The sequence below is a fragment of the Alosa pseudoharengus genome, unplaced genomic scaffold (assembly GCF_046254945.1).
Source record: "Alosa pseudoharengus isolate Yale_2024_CS ecotype anadromous, Long Island Sound unplaced genomic scaffold, YU_APseudo_1.1 YU_APseudo_1.1_scf_3, whole genome shotgun sequence".
Taxonomy (NCBI): Eukaryota; Metazoa; Chordata; class Actinopteri; order Clupeiformes; family Clupeidae; genus Alosa; species Alosa pseudoharengus.
Genome location: NW_027468718.1, coordinates 19,932,891 through 19,958,227, shown reverse-complemented (window position 1 = coordinate 19,958,227; position 25,337 = coordinate 19,932,891). Strand labels below are relative to the sequence as shown.

The 25,337-nt window shown below is 40.5% G+C and overlaps 2 protein-coding genes across 7 annotated transcripts; one reads left to right on the top strand and one right to left on the bottom strand.

The window, feature by feature from the left end:
- Positions 1 to 3,082: 3,082 nt before the first annotated feature.
- nmi (N-myc (and STAT) interactor) lies at positions 3,083 to 11,825 on the bottom strand. 5 transcript variants are annotated; one of them, XM_076263496.1, is made up of 10 exons: positions 11,743 to 11,825; positions 11,521 to 11,569; positions 10,799 to 10,861; positions 10,555 to 10,713; positions 10,196 to 10,312; positions 9,772 to 9,934; positions 9,336 to 9,442; positions 5,023 to 5,209; positions 4,265 to 4,368; positions 3,083 to 3,969 (listed from the first exon to the last, which is right to left on the bottom strand). In XM_076263496.1, the coding sequence occupies exons 2-10, from the start codon at positions 11,557 to 11,559 to the stop codon at positions 3,769 to 3,771; spliced, it is 1,140 nt and encodes a 379-aa protein (XP_076119611.1). In that variant the 5' UTR covers positions 11,560 to 11,569; positions 11,743 to 11,825; the 3' UTR covers positions 3,083 to 3,768. The 5 variants fall into 5 exon arrangements, with proteins under 5 accessions (XP_076119611.1, XP_076119614.1, XP_076119612.1 ...); XM_076263499.1 differs by having other exon boundaries at positions 10,799 to 10,858; XM_076263497.1 differs by having other exon boundaries at positions 11,674 to 11,766.
- A 17-nt stretch (positions 11,826 to 11,842) lies between these two features.
- On the top strand, positions 11,843 to 25,163 carry parp14rs3 (poly(ADP-ribose) polymerase family member 14-related sequence 3). Of its 2 annotated transcripts, none has more exons than XM_076263485.1 (29): positions 11,843 to 12,253; positions 12,424 to 12,614; positions 12,811 to 12,832; positions 12,945 to 13,136; positions 13,776 to 13,846; positions 14,044 to 14,065; positions 14,196 to 14,357; positions 14,488 to 14,724; positions 14,956 to 15,192; positions 15,638 to 17,172; positions 17,455 to 17,527; positions 17,653 to 17,757; positions 18,015 to 18,077; positions 18,187 to 18,363; positions 18,462 to 18,628; positions 18,723 to 18,774; positions 18,945 to 19,049; positions 19,312 to 19,374; positions 19,530 to 19,706; positions 20,077 to 20,249; positions 20,409 to 20,535; positions 21,076 to 21,195; positions 21,309 to 21,371; positions 21,470 to 21,646; positions 21,731 to 21,913; positions 22,005 to 22,652; positions 22,832 to 22,995; positions 23,126 to 23,300; positions 24,520 to 25,163. In XM_076263485.1, the coding sequence occupies exons 1-29, from the start codon at positions 12,082 to 12,084 to the stop codon at positions 24,813 to 24,815; spliced, it is 5,949 nt and encodes a 1,982-aa protein (XP_076119600.1). In that variant the 5' UTR covers positions 11,843 to 12,081; the 3' UTR covers positions 24,816 to 25,163. The 2 variants fall into 2 exon arrangements, with proteins under 2 accessions (XP_076119600.1, XP_076119599.1); XM_076263484.1 differs by having other exon boundaries at positions 14,041 to 14,065.
- The last annotated feature ends 174 nt before the right edge of the window (positions 25,164 to 25,337 follow it).

The following is a 25,337-nucleotide window of genomic DNA, read 5'->3' as shown; positions in this document are numbered from 1 at the left end:
GAAATTAAGAACAGCATAGAAAATCAGCTATTACAATAGCTATGTATAATAGTGTGGTATAATGGATTTTCTATGTAAAAATTGGCACACTTAGAATATAATAGAGAATATCAGAGGCCGTGTTGAGAAATGCAACGTGATACAAATTTAAAAGTAAAGAACAGACCTGGGACAATGTCCCCATATCATCTCTGAATGGAATTTAGTGGAAATTAGATGATTGTACAATGAGATGTGTGAAAATCCCTAAAATCGGACTATGTTGTTTCCCAACGGTCACAATTGTGACCGTTATCATGTTCACTCATGTTATGAGAACGCTGAACAAAGTTCACATATTTCAATTGCATCCCTCCATACTAGACACCTTAAAGATGATGTGTACCAAAAATTTTTGTCCTATGTTTACATAAACATACTTTTCTAAGCTTTAGTTTGGGAGCTTTTGGGTGGACATTTTCTGGTCAGGGTGCAACCAAAACATAAGCAGCTCTGGCCATGTGACAAATTACACTACACATTTAACACTGCACATATTTAACTGAGACCCTATCAGGTTTCTATTTTTGGGAGAAATGTATTGATAATTTATCCAGTAACAGTTTTAAAGGCACAAGAGCAAGATTTTTTTGTACGGTCACAATTGTTTAAACGGGTTAATAAAGGTCAGAACATGAGTGGTAGCATCAACTCAACGTGTTATGTCCTTATCCAACAAGCCCAAACAATCAAACATTTATTGGTTAGGCGTAACCCAATATTTTCAGCACAATAGAACAACACAATGCACCACTGAAAGTAAGTCCGGAAATGGGTGCGAACAGGTCAAGGGGAGCCACGGAACTGGGGCAGTCTGTAATGGATACACACAAGACTGAGGTGGCAGGGTAACAGGAGTGTCTGAGATCAGAAAAGTCCTTGCAGGAAGCGATTACATCAACGTTTTTTGGTATATCCAGTTTTAAATATTTTTTTTCCGAAGTGTTTACAACTTAGTAATAACTAATAATTGTTGCAAACTGGACTACGAACAAAATATTAGTGCATTCCTGGATCTACATCCTTATGCATGCTTCCAGGCAGGACTTTTACAGGCTTTTCCCAAATCACGGAAGAAACGTCGATGCAGCGGTATAGTAGCAGATAATCAGGCAAGTCTTATTTAAATAAACTCCTGGTGCACTTACAAACGTTCTAATGCCTCGTTATTGGACTAAAGGTCGTAGTTGTACTACTGCAGAAGTTTCGTACCATTCAGGACATTATTAGTGGGGTAATTTACGAGATAAAAGTTGGTTCCATCACGACTGCAGAACGTCATTAGTTTTTGATAGCGCTACTCGACCAGGGTTCGACCAAGGGAAAAAAGGTTCTGGGAGGGTGTTTGGCTCGGGGTCATGGTGCAAAGGACCCTAGGGTGAACCATCGCTTTAAGTGAGCCTGTAAAATGTCCATTGTCATCGATTAAAAAAAAATAATCTAATTAATTACATACTCTGTCTCAGCATTAGTGACATTAAAGTTCAAAAACTCTTTTATTATTATTTTCACTGTTCAAATAATTGCCATAATAATCTATGATATGACCTAATATGCTGAGGAAATAAATTCAAAAGTGCTTCGGGAAGAAGTTTTTTTTTTCACATACAAGGCATTTCAGGCCACAGATATAACCTAGGGGACACAATGAAAATAAATGAACACTCCCCTCAATGTCAACACTTATTTCTTTGCATTGATGTGCGACTATAGAGTTGATGAACTCCGGTGATATGCAAATTCCTTGCTGCAGACATTGCAGAGGACCTTATTTTCAACACTTTATTTTTTATGAACACCATCAGGCCGTTTTTAAAAAGTAAATGTTCCAATCAATGATCCAGGCAGCACGTTTTCTTCTCTCTCCTTCATTTTACAGTCTAATTTTTACTGACTAGAACGGCTCGGGGTCAAAGGTCATACTAAATCGATTAATCTGCACTAATTTTTTTAATCAGTTATTTTTTCTCAAATTAATTAATCGAAATTAATCAGTTATTTTGACAGCCCTACACCAAATATATATTTTTGATCTTACTTTAAGATTAATGCCACTTGGTTAGATTTTTTTTTTTGCAGTGTTTAAATTGACACGGAGGAAGCAACATTGTCTGAGTGAATTGAAACAGAAACACAGCAAGTAGTGGTGAATAAAAAGTTTCCCTGTGATGAAGTCGTGCATCTGACATTCGCCGATTCTAAATTGTAAGGAGAATATCTGCCTTAAGGAGATGATGATTGACCATCTATTGACAATGGAGAGTGTATGGAAAAGGTTCATTGATTTACGACTTCAAGCATCACTAGCAGTGAAATTGAACTAAAGTTACGTATTTCTAGATGGCTGGCACCCAGTGATGTCATGATATGCAAATTATCATGACTGGGGCAGCTGTGGCCTACTGGTGAGTGCTTCAGACTTGGAACCGAAGATTGCCGATTCGATCCCCGACCAGTAGGAAAAATGTGGGCGGGGGGGAAGAGCACCGCTCTCCCATGCCCACATCCACAGCTGAAGTGCCCTTGAACAAGGCACCTAACCCCTCACTGCTCCCAGAGTGCCACTGTAGCAAGGCAGCTCACTACTCTGGGTTAGTGTGTGCTTCACCTCACTGTTTTCACTAATCCACGGATGGGATAAATGCTGAGAACAATTCCTTGTATATGCAAGTATACTTGGCCTATAAACCTGATTAAAAAAAAAAAATTAGATGAGTACATTTACCCCCTTCATAAACTCACTCAATATTTTTTTTAATTTCCAGTAGGACTTTATCTCTGATCATTTTCAACTCATAGGCTTTTGAAATCAAAATCCAATGAGGTTTTTTTTTTGGTTCAGAACCAAAAGCTTCTGTTCCTTATCAGCCAAGTGGGGATAAAAAAAAAACCCTTCTATGTGACCAAGATGCACTAGCAACAGTCATCACAATATGACCAAGCTGCACTAGCAACAGTCATCACAATGTAGAGCCAACATGAACAGCTATTCCTGTCCTGTCAGTACTAAGCAAGCAATAACTTGACTTCACGATGAAAGATGTACAGTATGCAGATTTATTACAAGTTATTACAATCCATATGATGAGATATTTCCTGAGAAATATACATTCAACATGTTTATAACTTTCCACATACATTGTGTCCTGTATCAAGTGCATTCACACAGCAATAAACAAACCAGTATATCCCATGCAGCAGCATAATGAAGTATATACCATAATTATATCATATCAACATGCAAGTCCATGTAAAGTCACTTAAAAAAGTCCTTTTTAGAATCAGCTCTGTCAGTTTTAATGCCATGATTTCTGTACCCATATAGTGTAGACTACACTGGGAACTTTGGTTATGATTTCAAATTCAAAGGTTTTGGCTAAAATCAAACGACTGCTCATTAATATGTCAGAATTCTGAAAAATATAGTTTACCCTGATGAGCAAGAAAAAAAACAGAACTACGCTGAAGTGTAATATAGTACAAATACAAACATGACGGACAACAGTACTACAGAACCAAAAGAACCATTCACACACTTCCTGAATGCAAAATGCAGACATGCCCCATGTATGGTTTAATGAACTAACAAATCAGCATAATTTAAGTAACTAAACTGAACTTGAAGAAACCTATTGAATAACAGCTTCAAGTGATTAAAAATGAGAAAATTCTTCTTCTAATTATCTGGTCTATGCCTGTCAGCCTTGTGCAGATTTGACACAGTTGAATTTAAGCCTCCACACCCACGTCCTCACTGAAGAAGGCCTTCACCTCGTTGCCTGTGGAGACATATTTGATGCTCTCTACCTCTCCCCCATAGTTGCTGGGCTTCTGGAAGTGAATCTCCAGGTGGTCCTGCAGATCTTCCTCCTCCATGGCGTCCTGGATGCCCCTCAGCAGAATGGAGCGCTTCGGATTGCCACAGTAAGTCTGCAGCCAAACAAAGACATGCGTCACAATATAAGGCATGTGTTTAAAGGTGTGTTTAAATAACTAGGAGTAAAACAGGAAGGCAGTTCAGTGGACAGTACAATAATCCTATGCTCAATCTAAAATTGAAAATATGCTGTAACATTCTTCCTGAATCTATAAGGTGTCTGAAACTTGGAAATGAGGTAGAATTAAACTACTATTATAGCAACACTGTGCCTATAAGTGGGACCAGTAAAGTCCAAAAGAAAACAGGCCTAAATCAGCGGTCTCATAATAGCATATAGAAACTGACCTGGAACTTTTTCAGCCGATAGTTGTAAAGTGGAGCAACATCCACCATTATTTCTCTGCCAGTATCCACAGGGTACTTCCCTCTCAGAGCCAGCCTCTCAGCAACTGAAGAAACAAGAATGGTTAGTGTTCTTTTTGTTTACAGTAAATGAATGGAGGAACCATGCAAGTTAAACTAGATCAACCTGAGTAGTTTAAAAGCATAAGATAAAAAAATGTTTCAAGTTCAAGTTAATAACTTAGGGCTGAGCTACAACAGGCGCGTAACTCAAGCGTTCCGTGCGCGTTGCGTCTGCTGCAACAATTAGCTTCCATTATAATCAATGGAAGTAGCTACACCAGACGTGACAGTGGGGCGTACGTTCGAAAAAAATAGACCATTTATCTAAAATAGATTTTACGCGTTGTGAACGGAATGCTTCAGTTACGCGCCTGGTGTAGCTCACACCTTAAAAACAGTATCATCTAATTTTGCTTTTTAGACCTCCTGAATTACAAGTGTTTTTCAGTTGTATGATATTAAGTTGTTGCCTTCACTATTATAAAAAAATTTACAAAAAAAAGCAGCTGTTGAAACTGAGTGAATTATGTTTAGGACATGGAATCAATCAATCATGTGTTAGGACACATTTTGTATCGTGATGTTGCAGGCCATACCCAACTCTAATAGGACATGATCATTACAATGGAGGCCTTTTCTGCACTAAATAGTGCATCTGTATTGGGCATGTTATTAAGCAGACAGACTCCTGACCACACCTCCAGTGTTGAGGAAGGTGATCTCAGCAGTCCCAGATCTCTTGTCGTACGAGACCCTCTCCACTTCGCCCCCTCCGCGACTCGACCGGGAGAAACTGATCTCCAGTCTGTCCCTCATGCGCTCCTCGGGTAGTAAAGGGGGAGCCTGAGATACCTGCACAGTCTTCTTCGAGACATTCAGGTGCACCTAAAACACACAGGTCATCTGTCAGTGCTACAGTGCAGTCTGGGTTTGTCCTCCCTGCTGCATAACTAAACCAGAGACTTTCTACACAGCACTCAAAAATACAGCGGGGAAAATAAGTATTGAACACGTCAACACAAACGCAAAGAATGGCAAGGAACAAAATGGAATCTATAATTAGTTAGAGAAATTACCCCTCCTATCTGTACAAATTGATATAAGCTGGGTTAGTACATACTGGTGGGCTATAAAAAGGTTTTTGTTAGCAAGGTGTCACACAAGAAACATTTCATGATGGGTAAAAGCAAAGAGCTCTCCCAAGATCTTTGCAACCTTATTGTTGCAAAACATATTAATGGAACTGGTTACATATGCACTTCAAAACTTCAGAATCATCCAGCAAGCAGTATTGGAGCCATTATTTGCAAGTGGACACATCACTACATCATCAACTGGCCATGCACAGGATCTCCTTGCAAGATTTCTGACCAGGAAGTCAGAAGGATAGTCAGAAGAGTAGCCTAAGAGCCAAGGACCACTCTGAGAAAGCTCCAGAAAGATTTGGAGGCAGCAGGTACAATTGTTACAGAGAAAATCATAGGTAATGCACTCCACCGCCATGGCCTCTATGCACGCTCATCCCGCATGACTCTATTGCTGAAGAAAAACATGTCAAAGCTCGTTGAAAGTTTGCTACACAACATTTGAACAATCCTATGAAATACTGAGAGAATGTATTCTGGTTAAAAATTTTACTTTTCGGATGTCATACTACACACCATATTTGGAGGAGAAATGGCACTGTGCATCACCCTAAAAATACCCTACCAACAGTGAGGTTTGGAGGTGGTGGCATCATGGTGTGGGCTGTTTTTCATCTCATGGTACTAGCAGACTTCATACAGTTGAAGGAATGATGAATGGAGTCATTTTTTCCGGAAGAATCTTTACATCTACCAGGATGATGAGGATGAGACATGGCTAGACCTTCTAGCAGGACAATGATCCAAACCATTCAGCAAAGGAAACTCTCAATTGGTTTCAGAGAAAGGAAATCAAGGCCCTGACTTTAATTCAATTGAACAGTTTTGGAAGTTAACTAAAGATCAGGATTCACAACAGGGACCCCTGAAATCTTCAATATTAAAGGACTATCTGTTTAAAAGAATGGGCCAAACTCACACCAGAATACTGTGACTGATTAGTTTCATCATACAGGAAATGCCTTAAAGCTGTCATTACGAATAAAGGCTTTTCCACAAAGTATTTAAGAAATTTCAGCAGGCGTGTTCAATACTTTTTTCCTGTGTCATTCCACTTTATTGCACATAACTCTACCTATGGACTTTAATGTTTGGATTTTTTATATGGGTGGATTATCTGAGTTAATACTAATGTCTGGTGAAAATTTCATGCAAATAGCCTCATTGGAAGTATACTTACTGAAAAAAATGTACTTATTTTCCCCGCTGTATCCTCCATAGTAAGTATAAGTATATAGTCTTTTGATCCTGTGAGGGAAATTTGGTCTCTGCATTTATCCCAATCCGTGAATTAGTGAAACACACAAAACACAGTGAACACACAGTGAGGTGAAGCACACACTAATCCCGGCACAGTGAGCTGCCTGCAACAACAGCGGTGCTTGGGGAGCAGTGAGGTGTTCGGTGCCTTGCTCAGGGGCCATGCCTACTGGTCGGGGTTCGAACCGGCAACCCTCTGGTTTCCAATCCGAAGCGCTAACCAGTAGGCCATGGCTGCCCCATCAAGATGAGAGATAGGCATGGGGTTAGTTTGTAATGCCAATTTGGCAGTTGTCTACACATATCACACCCCTTCCGCGGCAAAAAAGTCAACATGTGAATACATCGTTCCAATCATGTGGTGAGTTGTGAAGACATTGTGCCAATCATGTGTTGTAATCTTGCCACTGGAGCAAGGTTGGTATTCTGCCGAAATAGATGGCCGTTATGTGCCCAAAAAGCATTGCAATATGGCTGTCGAGTGGAGGGACTTGCCTGAAAGGACTTTGACTAAACTTTTCAGCTGGATAAAATCTGTAATACTTTTGACAGATTAACCCTTAGAACCCAGTTGACGGGCCCCTAGGCCCTCTACTCGTTTAGTCTGCTTGTCTTCAGGTGCTTCAATAGCTAACGAGCTGATGAGCTGCACCTGAGGGCAGGTGTGCAGTTAAAAGGGCTGCTGCCTCTCCCCTTCAGGAGGGCCATTCTTACTTTGGGTTTTAGACATGCAACACTGCACTCAGACACATTACAAACACACAACATCCATGCATTACTGATGACTGACTTTGACCCACCTCACACTGATTGCTATTTGGTTAATTTGGTTAATAAATCCATATTTTAGTTAAAGATCCAACCTCTCAACTCCCTCTTTTGTTGTGGCCTTACGCCTGGGTCATAACGCAATTGATGCAAAGTGCTTCAAAAAAACACACCCTTTCTTCTCTGTTACATTGCTCCAGAGCTATTCGTTGCAGCGAGATGAAACTTTTATTGCGTGACAGAGCAGAAGTGGGGATTTCTAACGAATTAAATCAAATTGCATCATATTTACAGTCAGTACTTCTCTGTGTTCACCTGCGCACACATTACTCTCCTTTGTATTACTTGTGAACCTGTGATCGCATAGATATGGCAAGCATGTCAGATGAAAGAGAAGACACAGAGCTATCCATTGGTAGCAAGTATATTGATCATTCTGGGTTATAAAAACAGATGAAGTGACCAAAATAATAACATCATATAGTACAACCAACGGTGCACACCCATTCTCTCATTTGAATTACTCACGAACCTGTGATCAGATAGATATGCCACACATATCAAATGAGAGAGGAGACACAGAGCTATCGTTTGATACCAAGTGCATCCTTCTGGGTTCTACAGACGAAGTGACAGCAAAATAATAACGTCATACAGCTCGACTTACCCCACGTGTGTTTTTGTGTCAAAGTATGATCATAATCCAACGCTATCATGTGTTTCTCTATGGCAGGGGTCGGCAACCTTTTTTGCCTGGAAAGCCACTTTTATTATTTATTTAATCTCATTTATTTTTTTAATCTCAGAAGAGCCACATAAAGACAGTTACAAGAAAAAGTTTGGATATTTAACGTACAGTTACTTTCATTCAACAGAGGATTTTTAAATAGCCTACATTTTCTACTAGTTTTAATGTGCAAGTAACTTGAAATGTAAAGTGGAATGAAAGTATAATAGGCCTTAAGCTTCCCATGTAGGCTAAATACCACCCCCTATTTTTCCAGTGTCCTTTGATATGCAAAGTAACATCATAGTTAACAACACAACACTCAATTTTCGTTCATTGGCGAAATTGAACATTAGGCCTACAGAGATTAGATTTGGTGATGGCCTTGGAGTCTGGCTGGCTCATATTCAGTGAGGTGAAGTTTCATGCAAGAATTGAGGCCGTCACCATTTAAGGGCAACTCCACGCAAAACTGTCATATCCATAACGCCAACTAAATACCATGGCATTGTGTTGGCGTTATGGATGTGACAGTTTTGCGCGGAATTGCGTGAGCGCAGGTTTGTCTATATATTTTTCATATGTGAAAAAGATTTCACATGCAAGTGGAACCGAACAGGGTTAACACAGCAATACTAACTAGTTGCACTGTGCGAATTATAATGGGCAGTTCATTTCGTTAAAATGTAGGGTCTGGGCACTCACCGTTCGCAGTGCTCAGTCCGAGGGGTGGGATAATCAGTTGTCTTTCAAATTCCCTCTGCACGCAATAGGACAGCGGCAGCGCTATGAGTCCCATGCGTTTCCCACCAGCGGAGCTAGTTGGCTAGTTCAAACGTTTGCCAACTTAATAAAAGCTTAACTCGTGTCACACTGTTCGCCAACAGCAACATCCATCTTATTTGTTTTCAAGTAGCAGGGAATTCAAGCCAAACCGTTGCAACTCTGCCATCAATCATTATGTTAAGCCCACCTAATGACTCTATACACGATTTCATTGGCCTGATTGAGTTTTGATTTCTGGAGCTCACAAGCCAACGGAGAGTAATGTAATTTGCTGCCACTAGGGGCGCGTCTAGATTTCTAGGCTAGGCATATTGTTCAACAGTACCTCAAATTTCACAGAAGGCTCCAGATTCAAGCAGAAGGGTTTGATGTCCATCTTGGTTTGGTCGAGGGCCACAGAGCACTTCGCCAGACGCAGGATCTGCTGCGCCACTACAAACGAAAAATACACTGTACATCCCAGCTGTTTTCACTCCTAAATAGGGATTTTGTTGAATTTCAGGTGAAGTTTGAAATTGTGTGTGGATACTACCCCAGTAAAAAAATTGTTATGCATAAAAGAAGACAATTATATATTTGTTCAATTTCACTTACCAACCAAAGTCTTCTGATAAAAAAAAACAATGATTTACTTTCCAAGACGTACAATCATGTCCATCACCATTCAAAATTTTTTTTTTTCTGGCAAACACTACAATGACAGTATTTCAACAGGAAATGCTATTTTCACTATGTTCTGCATGGGAACTGCTTGTACGTACCCTTCTCTTCCTCGAAGGTGATGAGCGCTTCCCCGCCACTCAGGAGTGTGAAGGGTCTCTGAGTGATGGTGAAGACCCCCTCTGTGTCGGAGCAGGACTCCCTCTCCTCCGCTTTCTCCACGCCAGAAAACTTCACACGCTTCTCGGGGATCTCAGCTCGTATCTGAGAATAACACAGACACAAACGTCCATCTCGACAACACTAGTACCAAAGCACTGATATAATTCACACAAAAAAATCAAAATGCCACTTGTTTCATTACATCACAGAATATACTGGTCTTAAGTTAATAGAGTTCACACCTAAACAAATGTCCTTTTCTTTTTAATAAACAACTGTCACCCTAACTGCTACATTCACCTAATCTAACAAACTGGAAACACCAACTATACTGCTAAAAACACAAAGCAAAGCAAAGCATACCTTAAACCTCCTCTGAAGATTGTCCGTTTCTGCCTTTTTGGCTTTCCTTTCTTCATCGAGCTTCTGTAGTTTATTCCTCAGATCTCTGTTCTCTTGATCAATTTTTTGGAGTTGTATCTTTTTGTGAGATAAAATAATGGCAATCAAAGGGAACCGTTGTATTCTATCATTAAAGCTTGGTTGACCACAGAGTTTAGACATTCATCTGTGGCTATATGATCACAAATAATAATAAACTACACACAATTGTACAGTATATAAGCACAATAAAGTATAAATAAAAGTAAGTAGCATATTGGCATTGATTAATTGTGATGATGTAATAAAAATCTTTCATATATCATCAAATAATGATGTACCTCAATCTCCTTTATTTTGTTATCAGAATCCATAGCCAGCTGTGCTTGGGCTTGCATGATCACAGATGTAGAGTTCTGGGCTTTTTTCTTAGTCTCATCTGTATCCAGTTTTTCCAACGTTAGTCTTGATTTTTCTTGATCTGCTTTCTCAACTTTCATCTACATCAAATTACATGATCTTTACAATCTAATAAGGAATATGAACACAACAATGTAACCCCATGTGTAGTAAATTATACAGCACCTTCCATTGCTCCAAGTCTGCTTGTGCTCGCTTGAGGATCTGTTCATCCTCGCTGAGGAGCTGCTATGAAGAAGGATGAACAAGGATACAGTCAATCAACAAGGATACAGATTCATCAATAGGCCTATGCAGGGGTCACTGGTTAGGCTACCATAGATAGACAGATAGATAGATAGATACTTTATTGATCCCCAAGGGGAAATTCAGGAAATATCAACCATATCAACATGGGAAAAAATCATGATGCTTTCAGGATGAAACGAGTTTAGGTAAAATAGCATTTTGAAAAAAAAAAAAAAAAAAACGAATTACACCTTTGAATTATTTGTGGCTTGACCTTTCACCACTTTTTCCAACTCTACCTGACCATGTCGCTATTGAGCACGCGTGACGTAGGCCTACTTGCTGAAATTTGACACGAAGAATGTAGCCTACTCACGTTGTATCAAATGTTGCTATTTGTTGAGATGAATGTTGATATTGAATGATACAAACATTAGCGTAGGCCTAGACTACAACGTTTACAAAAATGCAATGTTTGGCTAAACTGACGACGATTTGGCTACAGTGTAAGGTAGCCTAGCTATGTTATCGTCTGAACGCCGAAAGAAAGCAATTCGAGAACATAACTCATTGAATCAACTTGGTCAGGCTTTCTATTAAGAAAAAAAATGTTTTACAAAATGTATTGATAGGCTACATCCTCAAACTTTATGATTTACCTGTGCGTTCATGGCCGTGTCGTCCTGACTCGCAGACATTACGCTAGAACTGAAATATGAAATCGAAAAAATATTCAGGTGAAGAACAACATCGTTAGGTACAACTCTCAGACTTTAACAACTCTCAGAGTTGAAAAACGTTCATAGGCTTACCTCACCTCTAGTCGTAATTTTACCAGATAAAACTATCTAAATTGATATAGCCTATACATTTTACCCTACCTGTTTTATGTTTTTCCGTGTTGCCTCTGCAAAACAAGTCCTTCTACATAAGTTTCCTTCTTCTGAGAAATCACATGGGTAGCCTAAAGCAAAAGCGAAACTGTTCCAATAGCCTATAATGTAAGGAGCAGGTTTATTCGGGATTTTCCGAAGGACTGCCACGACTTTATCGTATTGGGTCTTGCCTTACCTTATTTATCATTAGAAGCATGCAATGATGGACTTGTGAGACGACAGCCAGCCACACAGCTGATTTTGATTTTCTCACAAACACTCCACAAATGAGGTCTTGATCGCGTAGCATAGCGGCTGTTTGTAAATTAGGCATAGCCTACAAATATGGAAGAGAAAACATTAATTCTTGAAGGTCTTCCAGATGACTTAAACAACATCAGACCAAAGTTAGAATTATATTTCAAAAACAAAAGAAGGTCAGGAGGAGAAATAACTGATCTTCGCAAACACCCTACGGATGACAAAAAGGCTATGCTCGTTTACCTGGATGGGGAAGGTGAGGATGTGTCATGTTATTTTGACGTTAATCATAAAGTAGGAAATAATTGATTTAGGCCTAGGTCTAATGTGCTGTTGTGTTGATAGTTGCATTTGACAGTGATAGTGTTTATGTGTGCTAGTAGGACAACCGGCTACATGAAAGTTAATGGCATTGTATTTTCTCAGGTGCCAAAAAAGTTCTTGATAAAACCGTGCATAAACTAGCTATTAAAAGCTTTGGAGAGGTGGAGCTGACAGTGACATTGCCAGATAATGACAGTTCAAAACTGGCTAAAACCAAGCCCCCGGTTGCACCTCGTCCTCAAATGAATAAACCTATTCCATCAAAGAAGCCGATTCCTCCCTCACGGAATAAGGTATGTAGCCTATGAGTTGACTGCATTGTGCACCATCTGAGTCAATTAGCCTACTTTTTAATCTGAAGATAGGATTAAGGAAGAATTAATTGTTTAAAAATGAGGAAGTGATCTATTTTTTGATCGTGTGCCCTATATATTCGGAAACACATGAATTTCATTTTCATTTTATGTTCCTGTCTTAAATAATGCTCAGGGAGTGACTGAAGAAGCTAAAGGTAGGCTATGCGTCCATGACATGTATCTAAGTGAAATATTAGAATAGGCTGGTTTGCTAGATTCTACACAAAATGTTTTCAAATTGTACAATGTTTGACTATTTGTTATTAGATGAAATAATCAATGAAAGCGCAGGATCCAAGGCTGATGAGAGCTCACAGAAAGTGGATTTGCTTCTTGTGAGCAGCAAAAACCCACTTCATGAAGATGTCTTGTCCATGTATTTTGAGAAATTCTACCCCAGATCTGAAGTCAATAAACATGGAGATAACCACTGGATTCTCAAGCTCAAAACTCAGTCAGGTAAGATGATCTCATTGTGTAACTTATCGTGGCTAGTCCAAAGCAAAATGTTTTGGGCCTACAGTATACTGTATGCTCCATGTAAGGTGCATTAGCACCTTGTTTGGCCTGCAGAAAATCAAATCCATGAAAATAAATAGACATATATGCATCAGCACTTACCAGAATCAAACATGCAAGGAATAATGTATAGCGGTCATTATCTGAAAATAAGTCCCGACAGGGCTACCAGGACCCTCACACACTGTAACACCCCCACAACAACAAACACACACACACACACACACACACACACACACACACACACACACACACACGCCAGCGGAGAACGTTGGGAAATCCCATTCAAGTCAATGGAGCATTCTACTAGCATTGTGAAGAGCCTTGTAACAAACAGCTATACATGAACCCACCCCCATCTTATCTAAACATTCAAAAGCTTCATGTGGGCCTCCATAATAGACTTTTGCTTTTGATATTTGATATGTTGATACTTATCTTTGATATTCTATTTTGATATTACGCATACATGTGGTTTTACAACTGGTAAGTGTTATGGAGTGATTTTTAATTCATTAATGTTGGAAAATGCATTCAATAGTCAATCTAACATACATATTGTATCTTGTTTGTATGCAGATGTTCAGAAGGTACTTAACCACAGGGGACACAAGTTCGGCATCTGTGTGGAAGTGTACCATGATAACACGGTTGGCATTTCTTTAGTCTCAATAAAGTAGTTTAGGCTAACACATTCTATGTCAAACATAAATCATAGTTTTGCATGGGAATGAGGAATATAAAATGGCAGACCTCCGTTGTCATTAATGTTGACCTTCATAGTTTCCTTCAAATTCTGTCAGATAATTGAAACCTATGTTTTTCATTTTTCTTTGCAACAAAGCAGCCACAGCCTGGATGTCAAGAAGGTAAGTCAGACTCCCTGGATGCACACATGACTTTAAAACCAGTATAGTGAAAAACTATTTTACTCCTGTTACATGGGTAAACTCAACCATGTAGTTAGGTATAATACATGTATGTATTTGTCATGCTCAGTGTCTAAAGAAGAGATCAGTGAGGCCAATAAACTCATTGTGACAAAGAAATCCTCAATGGACAATGGGTTGATCGACATGTATCTCGAACAATTCTCTGAGAACTTTGAAATTCACAACTATGGAAAGGAACAGTGCATTGTTAAATTTGCCAACCAGTCAGGTAAAACCATTGGAATTTATTGGCACCATCTCCTGTATTTAATCCAACTGAGTAACAAGACAAATAACAAAATAACAAACAAATAACATCATAATAATGCATGTGAACAATGCTTTTGAACCTCCAACAGATGCACAGAAGTTTCTAGCCAGGGAAAAACATGATCTGGATATCTCAGTTGAGGTCTACAATGAGCAAGCCATGCAGAAGAGACAGGACCCTCGTCGATTCCTCCTTAGTGGGTTTGGGGACTCATGCAAGCTCAATGTTGTCTCATTGTACATCGGCAGCTGCAGTCAAGGGAAAGAACACACATGGGAGATTCTGGATGACGAAAAGATACTGGTGACTTTCAAAAGTGACATTGGTGAGTTTGGAACATTGCACATGAAGTTCTGCTAGCCGTTTCTTTGTAACATGATGAATGATGACTAGTTATATATATATATATCTTTGTGTATGTGGGCCTTAATGCCCAGAATAAAATAAATACTTTTATTATTTTGAGTAAAAAATAACCTTTTAAAGAAATACAAATATATGATTTATTTCAATCATTTAAGTCTACCTGTTTAAGTCTACCTGTTTCTATCCATAGACATACAGTCCTTTTTGAAGAGATGCTCCACAAAAAGGTGTCAGAACATGGAGATCACAGCCACTTGTGTACAACGCGCTGACTCTGTGCTTGTGCAAGGTGACATGAGCACAGTGTCAGACGATACACTGATGCTGTACTTCAGCAACAAAAAGAGGAGTCGAGGTGGAGAGGTCAAGTCCCTGAAATGGCTCGACAGTCGAACAAGTGTCGTAATTACCTTTGAGGACTGTCATGGTATGCTCTCCTTCATACTAGTTTCAGGATTGTAGAAAAGCAGGTTCTGTTGGTCAGCATCTGTAGCAAACACAGTATCAGTGAGACAATGAAGGATCATTAAAGTGAAACTATAATTTACAGGCTCTTTTGACCTTTACTCATGTTTATCTTACAAGGAGATGTGTTCATTTTCCCCTCACTATTTTCTTGTGAAATCTTAAGCCATTTAGCTTCCATTGCATACTTAATTAAACAGTGCATGTCATTCATGTTAATTACAAAAACAAAAAAAATCCAGAACAGTCTAACTTTTGTTTACTGACAAAGCTGTTGCTCTCACTGATACAATACTTTAACCATGTTACTACTGTTCCTGTTATCTTAATTGCTCTGTTGAAGCAGACTTTGGTACTTTGGCTTGTTGGTGCCCTGTTGTAAATAGAGCCTTTATCCCCTTTTACAGTTGTCAGCCAAGTCGTGGAGAAGAAGCATCACATTTGTGATAGAGATCTGAGTGTTTCAGTGTTCCATTCCAACCTCCAACAGCCACTGACTGGCACAGCCCCCTCCTCATTCGTCCAGCCCTCGGATGTCACCATCCCTATCCACGAAGCCCTCTATGATTACCTTACTCGCAATGAAGTGTGCAAGAAAGAGATCACGAGCGAACTAGCGAAGGTCCACAGCAATGTTGCATTCGGCAAAACCACAGAACCATGTCTGATATTGAGTTTTGATGCAGTCCCTGAGTCACTGCTCGCACTGAGGCTGGGGTCCAGCTGGGAACGTAAAGCCAAGAAAACAACCCAAGACATTTTAGATAAATACAGCGTGGATGAATTGGCTGTTGGGCCAGACGTCTGGGCTCGGACTGAGGGTGAGAGCATCAAGCTTAGCTCCCTCAATGCCACCGTGCGCTACAAGAAAGATGCTGCTAAGGTTGTGGTTGTGGGTATGCAGGGTGACGTGAGGAGCTGCATGGAAGGTATCAGGCAGACTGTAGCGACTGCTAGCCAAGAGTTGGAAAAGGAAAGGAACACAGTTGAGAGACAGATCCAGGTGGGCTCCAGAGAGGAGCTAGATTTCATATGGGACCGTGTCCACACCCAAATAAAGGATATGGAGTTTACCAAAGATGATACAAGCTTGACTTTTGTCCTCAAAGGCTTGAGGGATCGTGTGACTGAGGCAGAGAAGATCCTGAAAGACAAACAGAGTAATGTTGTCAATCAGCCTCTTGCGTTGTCATCAGCTCTTGTAGATTTTATTAAGCTTGCTGGGCCAAATAAATTAGAGAGAGACTTAGCTCAGAACAACATTTTTATTTCCCTCTCAAATCAAGAGGAATCTGTTCAGATCATTGCGGAGAAGGGGGATATTAAGAGTGCCGAAGACAAGCTAGGGGAGATACTCCAAGAAGAGGAGATCCTTCTTTCCTCTGACCCAGAGAAGGTCATCTTGGGTGAGGAGTGGAAGTTGTTTCATGAGGGCCTACTCGATGAAGTCAAAGCCAGCAACAATGTCCTCCATCTCAAAGTTCTGGAGGGGAAGATTGAGGTGTGTGGCTTCGCCTCTTTGGTCGCAGACGTGTCAAGGAAACTCAAAGGATATCTAGAAAACAAGAAGCCTACAAGTGAAGAAGTTCCCCTGAAGTCTGTGAAAGAAGTACAATTTGTTGATTCATGTATGAACCTCTCAGAAGCTCCCGAGCTGAAGTCCCTTCACGTGACCATATTAGCCAACAAGACTGAAGCCTCCCCTTGTCTAAAGATTACAGCACCAAGCAGTTCCATCAAAGATGCTGTTACTCTGGTGAAGAACAAACTGACACCAATTGTGAATGACACGTTCCTCTACTCTAAAGCAGGGCAGTCCAAAGTTCTGGAGAAAAATGAACAGTCCCTTCAGGCAAAAGCAAAGGAAATGGGATGCAAACTCTTCTTCACAGTCCAGAAACCTCCTGATGTGAAAGCAACAGCAACCGCTCCACAGCCTACAGTGAGTCACTCCAAAGTCTCCCATCTTCGGAATGCAGTCAAACAGCAATTCATATTCATTTCATTATCACTTCATCAGAATGTTCAACATATTTTTACAAGACTGCTGCTCTTGTGGTTCAATCACTGCATGATATTAACTGCACTAAATAAGTTAAGGTTGCACATATCTGTTGTCAGTGCATGGAAGTTCAGGATAATGTGTTCTTATGGTGATGCTCAAAGTTGCTACCTTTGATTGACATTAGTTTACTTATTGTGTGTGCATTCTATCTGTGTGCAGGCTAGAGCAGTGGGAACAGCCCCTACTCCCCTCTCTCCCATCCAGCTTCCAAGTTCAGGAACCGACCTAAAAGGTGACCTAGTGTGTTTTGACCATTATTTTCCTACCTGCATTTTGATGTTGTGGTAGCCTATGTAAGGCAGTGAATCTCACCAAGTGATTTAATTCTTGTTGCATGTTGCATGCTCTTGTGAGCAGTGACCGTCAGTGGTGTGCCAGTATTCCTCAGAAAAGGAGATATTACTAAAGAGGCAGTCGACGTCATTGTGAATTCTACTAATAGCAGTCTGAATCTTGACACTGGTAAGCTATCATGTTGCTATCATTCATCTGACCTAGCTGGCCCTCCCTCTCATTTTCTTTGTCTTTCTCTCTCTCTCTCTGTCTCTCTCTATCTGTCTCTCTCTTTCTCTGCCTCTCCCTCTCTCATATTATATTTTTCTCTATCTGTGTTTACATGGTTTGATAGTGCTAAAGTATATTGCAGGATTAATAATTAGTAAATAAGTAAGGAATTTCACAACATGATCACATATAATTTGAGTATGTCCTCCTAACAGGTGTTTCAGCTGCCATCCTTAAAGCAGCAGGCCAATCAGTAGAGGATGAATGCAAAGCTCTTGGTAAGTTAGAGTATCATGTGATCATTCCACAGAATTGGGAGCACACATATGAACACATTGTACAATTATATTTTATTACATTACATTTCATTCCGTTTTTATTTTCCAGGCACTCAAAAGAATGATGCTGTGGTTCTCACGTCTGGTGGGAGTTTGTCGTGTAAACACATTGCTCACACGGTTGGGCCCACCTCTGCTGCTGACATCACATCCTCCATTGAGAAAGCTCTAGATCTCTGTGAAGGAAAGACAGCGTCTTCTTTGTCAGTTCCAGCCATCGGAACTGGTGAGAATACTGCATTTTCGGGAAATTGTATTGGAATGTTGCATGTGTTTGAGGCTCATAATGCTGTTGGTTAATGCAACATCAACTCCTGCATACAGGGAGGGGTGGTATTAAAACACAGGACTCCCTTGGAGCAATTCTCAAAGGTCTGGAGAATCATCTGTCGCGTACCACCTCATCAAGCATTAAGGCCATGAACCTGGTCATTTTTGAGCAGAAAGTTTTTGACGAATCCTCTGATTACTTAAAAAAAAGGAACACAAAGGTTGGTCATTGTAACAAGCTTTTAGCCTATGTACTGTATGACACCCTCTAAAACTGTTATTCTATTAAGTTGATGTTATTCTTGTTTTTTGTAGCATTCCTCTACTATTAAATACAATCCCCATGGAACACTTCCTGCAGATGAAGGTACAGTATTGTACTGTAGTTACTATTTTGAGGTTAAAATGTTTACATAATGTGAGTGTTATATACAAGTGTTATATAAAAAAATACCCCTAACTGTAAACTATCAGTCTACAAATCGGTTTGCTTCATGGTTGTCATGATGTTTATATGCTCTATTTTATCTACTTTAGTGAAAATTGGTGGAGTGAGAATTCAGGTGAAGAAAGGTGACCTCACCCAGGAGACAGTGAAAGGCATTGTGAACACTACCAACGCTGACATGAGCTTGAAAGGAGGTACAGTTTCTAAATCATATGTACTGCCAAACTACTTATAAAACTGATGACAGAAAGCTTCTTAGGTGGCATAGCCAGGTACACAGTTGGCTCAAAACTATAACATACCAGGGAGGCATTCATGAATGCAAAAGCATTTGTCAAAAATAAAGATTCAGTCATACACTGCAAATAGTCTGAGTTCTTCAACAGCAATGATATTACTACTGTAGATCAAGCTATTTTATGTATTGTATAACAGCAGTTCCTATCTATTTTGTAGGCGTTTCAGGAGCTATATTCAGGGCAGCTGGAACGTCAGTCGAGCAGGAGTGCCAGAACCATGGTGAGTCCCGGCAATGTAATAAAACTCCAATATAATGTGAGTCCCGGCAATGTAATAAAACTCCAATATAATGTGAGTCCCGGCAATGTAATAAAACTACTACTGTTCTGGTTTACCTTCTCACCTTTGTACTCGTCTATGTTTGTATGATAAAGGTTCGCTCAAAGGCAACACAGCTGCAGTGACTAGTGCTGGCAACCTGCAGTGCGATTTCATTATTCACATGTTGGGTCCGCACTCTGCTGCCGATGCGACAGCTCGCGTACAGAACGTTCTGGAGAGGTGTGAGGAGAAAGGCATCACCACGGTCTCCTTTCCTGCAGTTGGCACTGGTACAAAGACTTCATGGCTAGACATTACCAATATATGACGTAACCATAACCATATGAAATATGCCCACTGTATGATTTTGATGGAGTACACACATCAACAGTTACACACATTGTACACATTGTATACATGTGGCGATTGTACACATGTATTGTTTCACATTGACCAATGTTGCTGGGTAATGTTGCTGAGCAATGTTGGAAGTTTTCCACTTTGATTTGGAGAAACAAATCTGGACATGTCAAATCATTCGTGGGCAACTTGTTAACATAATCCAATCACAACACTATTTAGTCACGTGGTCACCTGGCAACATACAAGGTTACCCCTAGTTTTGTCATCACTTTCATTCTTTTTCATGTTACTGTGAAGGTGGTGGTGGTCTGAAGGGCCAAGAGGCCATCATGGCCATGTTGCAGGGTGTGGAGGACCATCTCTCCAAGTGCTCTCCCACCGTCCTTAAGCTGGTCTACATCGTCATTGACCGGGACGAGATCCTCCAGGAGTTTATAAAAGGCCTCAAGCAGTGGACAGCCAAAAAGCAGGTATGGGTCACCAAGTGAGTCTTGCTGTCCAAGGACATGGTTGGCACAGGGAGATGGAACTTGCAAACATAGAAGCTACCCTATCTTAAGAATCATTTGTTTTATCATCTGTTTAGTTAATTATATTTGTGAATTGAATATTTCCACATGTGTTGACAGGATGATGAAGACGATGATGATGATGATGAAGATATTAAAATTGAGGGGGCAGAAGACAGTGATGTGGAGGAGGTCTCTGAATTTTCAGGAAGCTCCGCTTCAGAGGAGGAGGAAGACATCTTAGACGGTTAGATTTGAGAACACTGAAGACCGTGTTCAAATCATGAGTGAAAGTCTGCGTATAAGTTTTACTTGTAATGGGTTAGCTATAGAGTTCTCAGACAGTTTGTTCTTCAGCTAATGTTTTTTGTTGTTAGTCGGGTCTATGAATACGGTCAAAGGTTTAGTCTGATATGAAAAATGATTAGATTAGTGTAATTCTCACAAAGATATACTGTACGTGAAACCTTTGCACCAATTTGAATGTGGAGCCTGTTCATCATTTTGACTGAGAAGCTCATGTAGAAATTCAAGCTTGCGTGCCATTTCAAGCATGGGGCCCAGGCGCCAATTTGACCATGGTGCCTGTGAGCCCATTCAACTGCTTGGTGTGTGTGACAACTGCACCTTGGGCCTGCATCACAATGGGGACCCCACATCTGTGTTGTTTGTGTGTGCTGCTGCTGGCTGGTCTCTGTGTTTTGGCTGCCTGGCTAATTTTGTGTACTTCACAGTTACAAAGGGAAACTGATTGTAACAAGTCTATGTTTTACCCTCTTCGGCACAGGCAAAAACACTGAAACAATGATTGGGCAAATTAAAGTCAAAGTGTTTTGTGGTGACATTACAAAAGAGACAACGCAGGCCATAGTCAGTAGCACAAACACAAGCCTCGACTTGAATTCAGGTGAGGTGCTTGCCCTCTCAGTGTGACATGATTTTATTCTTCAAAGATGTGACCCTTTTTGTGTGTCTTTGTAACACTTTAAATCCTAACCATGTATACTGTGTAATGAGCAGGAGTCTCAGGGGCTATCCTCAAAGCGGCTGGCCAGACTGTTGTGGATGAGTGCAAAGCCAAGGGTATTTATTCCGATCTCCAAATTGATCTCAAAACAGGTCACTGACTATTGATATCAGAAAGGTCGCTGATTTTTAACAATCCTGTTTTTCCTTTCAAGGCACCCAACCCAGTGATGGTGTAGTCCTGACCCAGGCAGGGAACCTGGCAACTAAACACATTGTCCACATGGTTGGTCAAACAAAGGAGAAGGAAATCACAAGCTCTATGTACAAAGTCCTACAACTGTGTGAACAAAACAGTATCCAGTCTGTCTCCTTTCCAGCACTAGGAACTGGTAAGCCAATGGTAACAGTGGTCATTACAGCACATGTTGCAATAAAATGCATCGTTTGGTAATGTGTTTCATCCATTTTCTTAGGTGCTGGGAACTTAGGAGCTGCTCAGGTTGCACGTGCCATGATTGAGGCCGTTTCTAATTTTGCAGTCGATCGCCCAAAATGTCTAAAGGCTGTTCACGTTGTCGTATTCCAAACCAAGATGTTGCCAGACTTTGTGGAGGCTCTAAAGAAGTTTAAGAAAGTGACCCCCATAACAATAAGTGGTGGGTGCAGACATTTTCCCCAAATCATAAATATATATGTATTTCTTTGATGACATCTTTTAACATCTGTCTCTTTGGTTATCGTGTGCAGGCATATTAAGGCAAACCTTTGGGGCTTTGGAGAAACTGCGCTCTTCTATGTCTAGCCCTGCCAAACCCCCAGTATCCTCATCTGCTGCAATAACCAATGTGTCATTCCCCGTCATGGCCGTTGAAGCTTACAGTACATCCCATAATGACCTGGCGCTGGTCCGAAAGGTCCTGGACGACCTGCTGTCGGAGGAGTGTGACCGTGAGGAGGTGGTCTCCAAGCACCTCCCCCAGCTCTCCGAGTCCGACAAGCAGGCCTTAGCGGCCCTCAGCCAGGGCCAGCAGGTGGAGATCAGCACAGAGGCCAGCGACAAGCTGTCCGTTTCGGGGAAGAGGGACGACGTGCTGGCCACAGTGGTGAAGATCAAAGACCTCCTCCTGGGGGCGCAGGAGAGGGAGACGCGCGAAAGCGAGGAGAAGAGGGTCAAGGAGACCCTGCGGTGGGAGGTGGCCGAGGCCGGGGCGTGGAAGGCGTTCGGATCGAGCGTCAGCTACACCATCGAGCTGGCCTTCCACCGGAAAGAGAAGAAGGTGACTTTTAAGGACCAAGGGGAGACCTACACGGTGGACCTGAAGGAGAAAACGTGCACGGACAGTAAGGGGAGAACGAGGTGTGTTAAACGAACTCTGCTTGGTGACTCAGACACAGGTAAAATTGACTTTGTTTTTTTTTTACTTCCTCAATTTTCAGAGGTCACTGATCCATTAATCTAAATGGGCTCCATCCGTGTTGAAGTCATAGGATTTTAGTGCATAATCATTATTGTGGCACAATTCAATGACCGAATAACTTCCTCACCGTTTTGAACGTTTTGTCCTCCTTTTTAGCTGTCATTCATCATCCAGCCACATGGACTCCAATGACTGGGAAAATACATGAAATTGTCCCCGTCTCAAACACATCAGAAGAGTACAAGAAAATTGAAAAGGGGTTTTTGAAGAGTAGCATAAATGTTGCCCAAGGCTTTGTTCAAAAGTATCAAGTAGTCAAGGTAACTCACTTATCATCAAGTAACAAGATCCAAACATGTGCTTCATTAGTTTTGAAGAAAGCTCTAGGCTGTATCTTTACTCCTAAAAACATATTTTAAGGGTTTAACATTGATTTATGCCCACACACAGATCGAAAGGGTTCAATCTCGGGACCAGTGGCAGAGATATGCGGTGTTGAAGCAGACCATCGATAAAAGGCTCCCAAAACAGAAGAATCAGCGGCATCTTTACCATGGAACAACCAAGGAAATCGCTCAAAAAATCAACATGTATGGCTTCAACAGGAGTTTCTGTGGGAGAAATGGTATGGTTTATTTATCTACCTTACTGGAGCATGGATGAATTTCATCAGCTAGAGGCATGTCAAATAAGATAATTGGTTGCTATCTCCTCTGAATCACCTATTGGGTTTAGTACAATGGGCCTCATTTACCTAGCCTGGCCCCACCACACCTAGATCTTCTTTCAGCAAGATTTTATCTACTGTAGTTCATAACCGTATCCCTCAAACAAGAAAAATGTCAGGCCAATCAGTGACAAGAGGGGAAGACAAAACCAAAACGTATTGTGATCAACAGTAGCAGCAACACCTGCAAACATCAAACATGCACTTGCGAAAATACAGACATTTATTTACAGCAAAGGTAGACCCACATACATTGTTTCCTGACCATTGATGCCGTTTATTGTCCGTTTGTAATGTTAGGCGAAGTAGGAAGTAAGGTTAGGAATCTCTGGCCAATGTGATTGGTAAGGCTGGACTAATGATTTTACTTAGTAAGTGCCCATCGCGATGCAAGTGTTGTAAACGAATCCCAATCGTGAGTCACCAGACTCTATTCACTTCATGAATGAGTCTGAATTTCACCGATCATTCACCAATATCTTCCTTGAAAAAATGTTGAAGTGTGTTTATTTATTTTAGAATACCTTAATGCTTTGAATAATAATAATAATAATGATAAAAATGATAAAATAATAAATAAAATATTTTTATTAAAAAATATCATAAACGATAGAATATATACCGGTAGTTGGCATTTAATTGTCATTCTATTATATTTTACACCTGCTGAAATGATGGAAATTTTGCACAAACAAGTCAGTTCTCAAATGTGTGTAAGAGTGCACTTGAGTGTTCGTAGATTCTGTTCTTACCTAAGAACAAGACAACAAGTGTACAATTTGTATTGAGTTGAACACTGCCTGTCTGTCTGCAGGTTGGACATGTAAATAAACAGATAACTCACATCCAGAGAACTAATGAGTTTTGAAGAGAAATGTGCAATGAAAAGCACTCAATTCCATAAACATTTAGTGTACAAAGCAGTCTGACCAATCTATTTAAAATCACAAGTATTAGTGTTGCCCTCTTCTCCAGCATTCATCACTTCAGACATAAACCTCTAAGGCCATCTAAGCTTTTTTACCTACACGTATTTGTTTCCTCTGAAATTATTGTCGAGGACAATTGTGTCTCAGAATAACATGTTTTTACTTTAAAATTCAATTTTTTTGTACAGCCACAGTGCATGGTGAAGGAACATACTTTGCCAAAGAGGCATGGTACTCCAGCCATGACACCTACTCCAACCCTGATGATCAAGGCCTGAAGTACATGTATTTGGCCAGTGTGCTTACCGGCTCTCCCTGCAAATCCAAAGGCGGCATGAAGGAGCCTGACCCATTGGACACCAGCAACCCAGGAGCTGGCCTCCACGACTGCGCCGTGGACAACCTGCAGAATCCCTTCATCTTTGTGGTGTTCTGTGATGCTGGTGCCTACCCTGACTACCTAATCACATTTAAAAATGCATGATGGAACAACTGGCTTGTTAGTTTTGAAGGAAATGGAGCTTCTTCTGAGAGGAATACTGCACTAGTATATTATACTTCTCACGATCATGTAATTCCAATAATCAACATTTACCTTTGAAGTAGCTCTATTCTATACAAATGCATATTCTATAAACTTTGTAATTTTAACTAACTCAGGGCCAACATATTTTTCTGTAATGTTGTTTACAACATTAACTGTGAACTGTATACTTGATGATTTTCGGGGAACATAACATGTAATGTATTATAATTTTCCCTTATCTCCTGTTTTGTTGTTAAGATTTTTCAGCAATTTACTCTATTAAATTGGAATGCTGGGACACGTCCAGACTGAGTAAGAATGGCTTTTGTTTGTTTCAAAATGCTTGATAACAAACTTGAAACCATATTGCTGTTGTTATGAAATCTAAAGTAACCATTTTTAGACTTTCCTTACCTGTCTAAATATAATTGTAGCATTTGAATGCATTAGAAGCACGACAAGAGTCTACTAACGAGAACT

Coding starts and splice junctions, on each gene's coding strand:
- nmi (XM_076263496.1), bottom strand. CDS start 11,559: ATGTCTGCGAGTCAGGACGACACGGCCATGAACGCACAG. Junction 10,714..10,798: donor CAGACTTGGAGCAATGGAAG/GTGCTGTATAAT, acceptor AATTTGATGTAG/ATGAAAGTTGAGAAAGCAGA. Junction 9,443..9,771: donor CACCTTCGAGGAAGAGAAGG/GTACGTACAAGC, acceptor TTTCGTTTGTAG/TGGCGCAGCAGATCCTGCGT.
- parp14rs3 (XM_076263484.1), top strand. CDS start 12,082: ATGGAAGAGAAAACATTAATTCTTGAAGGTCTTCCAGATGACTTAAAC. Junction 14,066..14,195: donor ACAGCCTGGATGTCAAGAAG/GTAAGTCAGACT, acceptor TGTCATGCTCAG/TGTCTAAAGAAGAGATCAGT. Junction 18,775..18,944: donor AACACTTCCTGCAGATGAAG/GTACAGTATTGT, acceptor TATCTACTTTAG/TGAAAATTGGTGGAGTGAGA.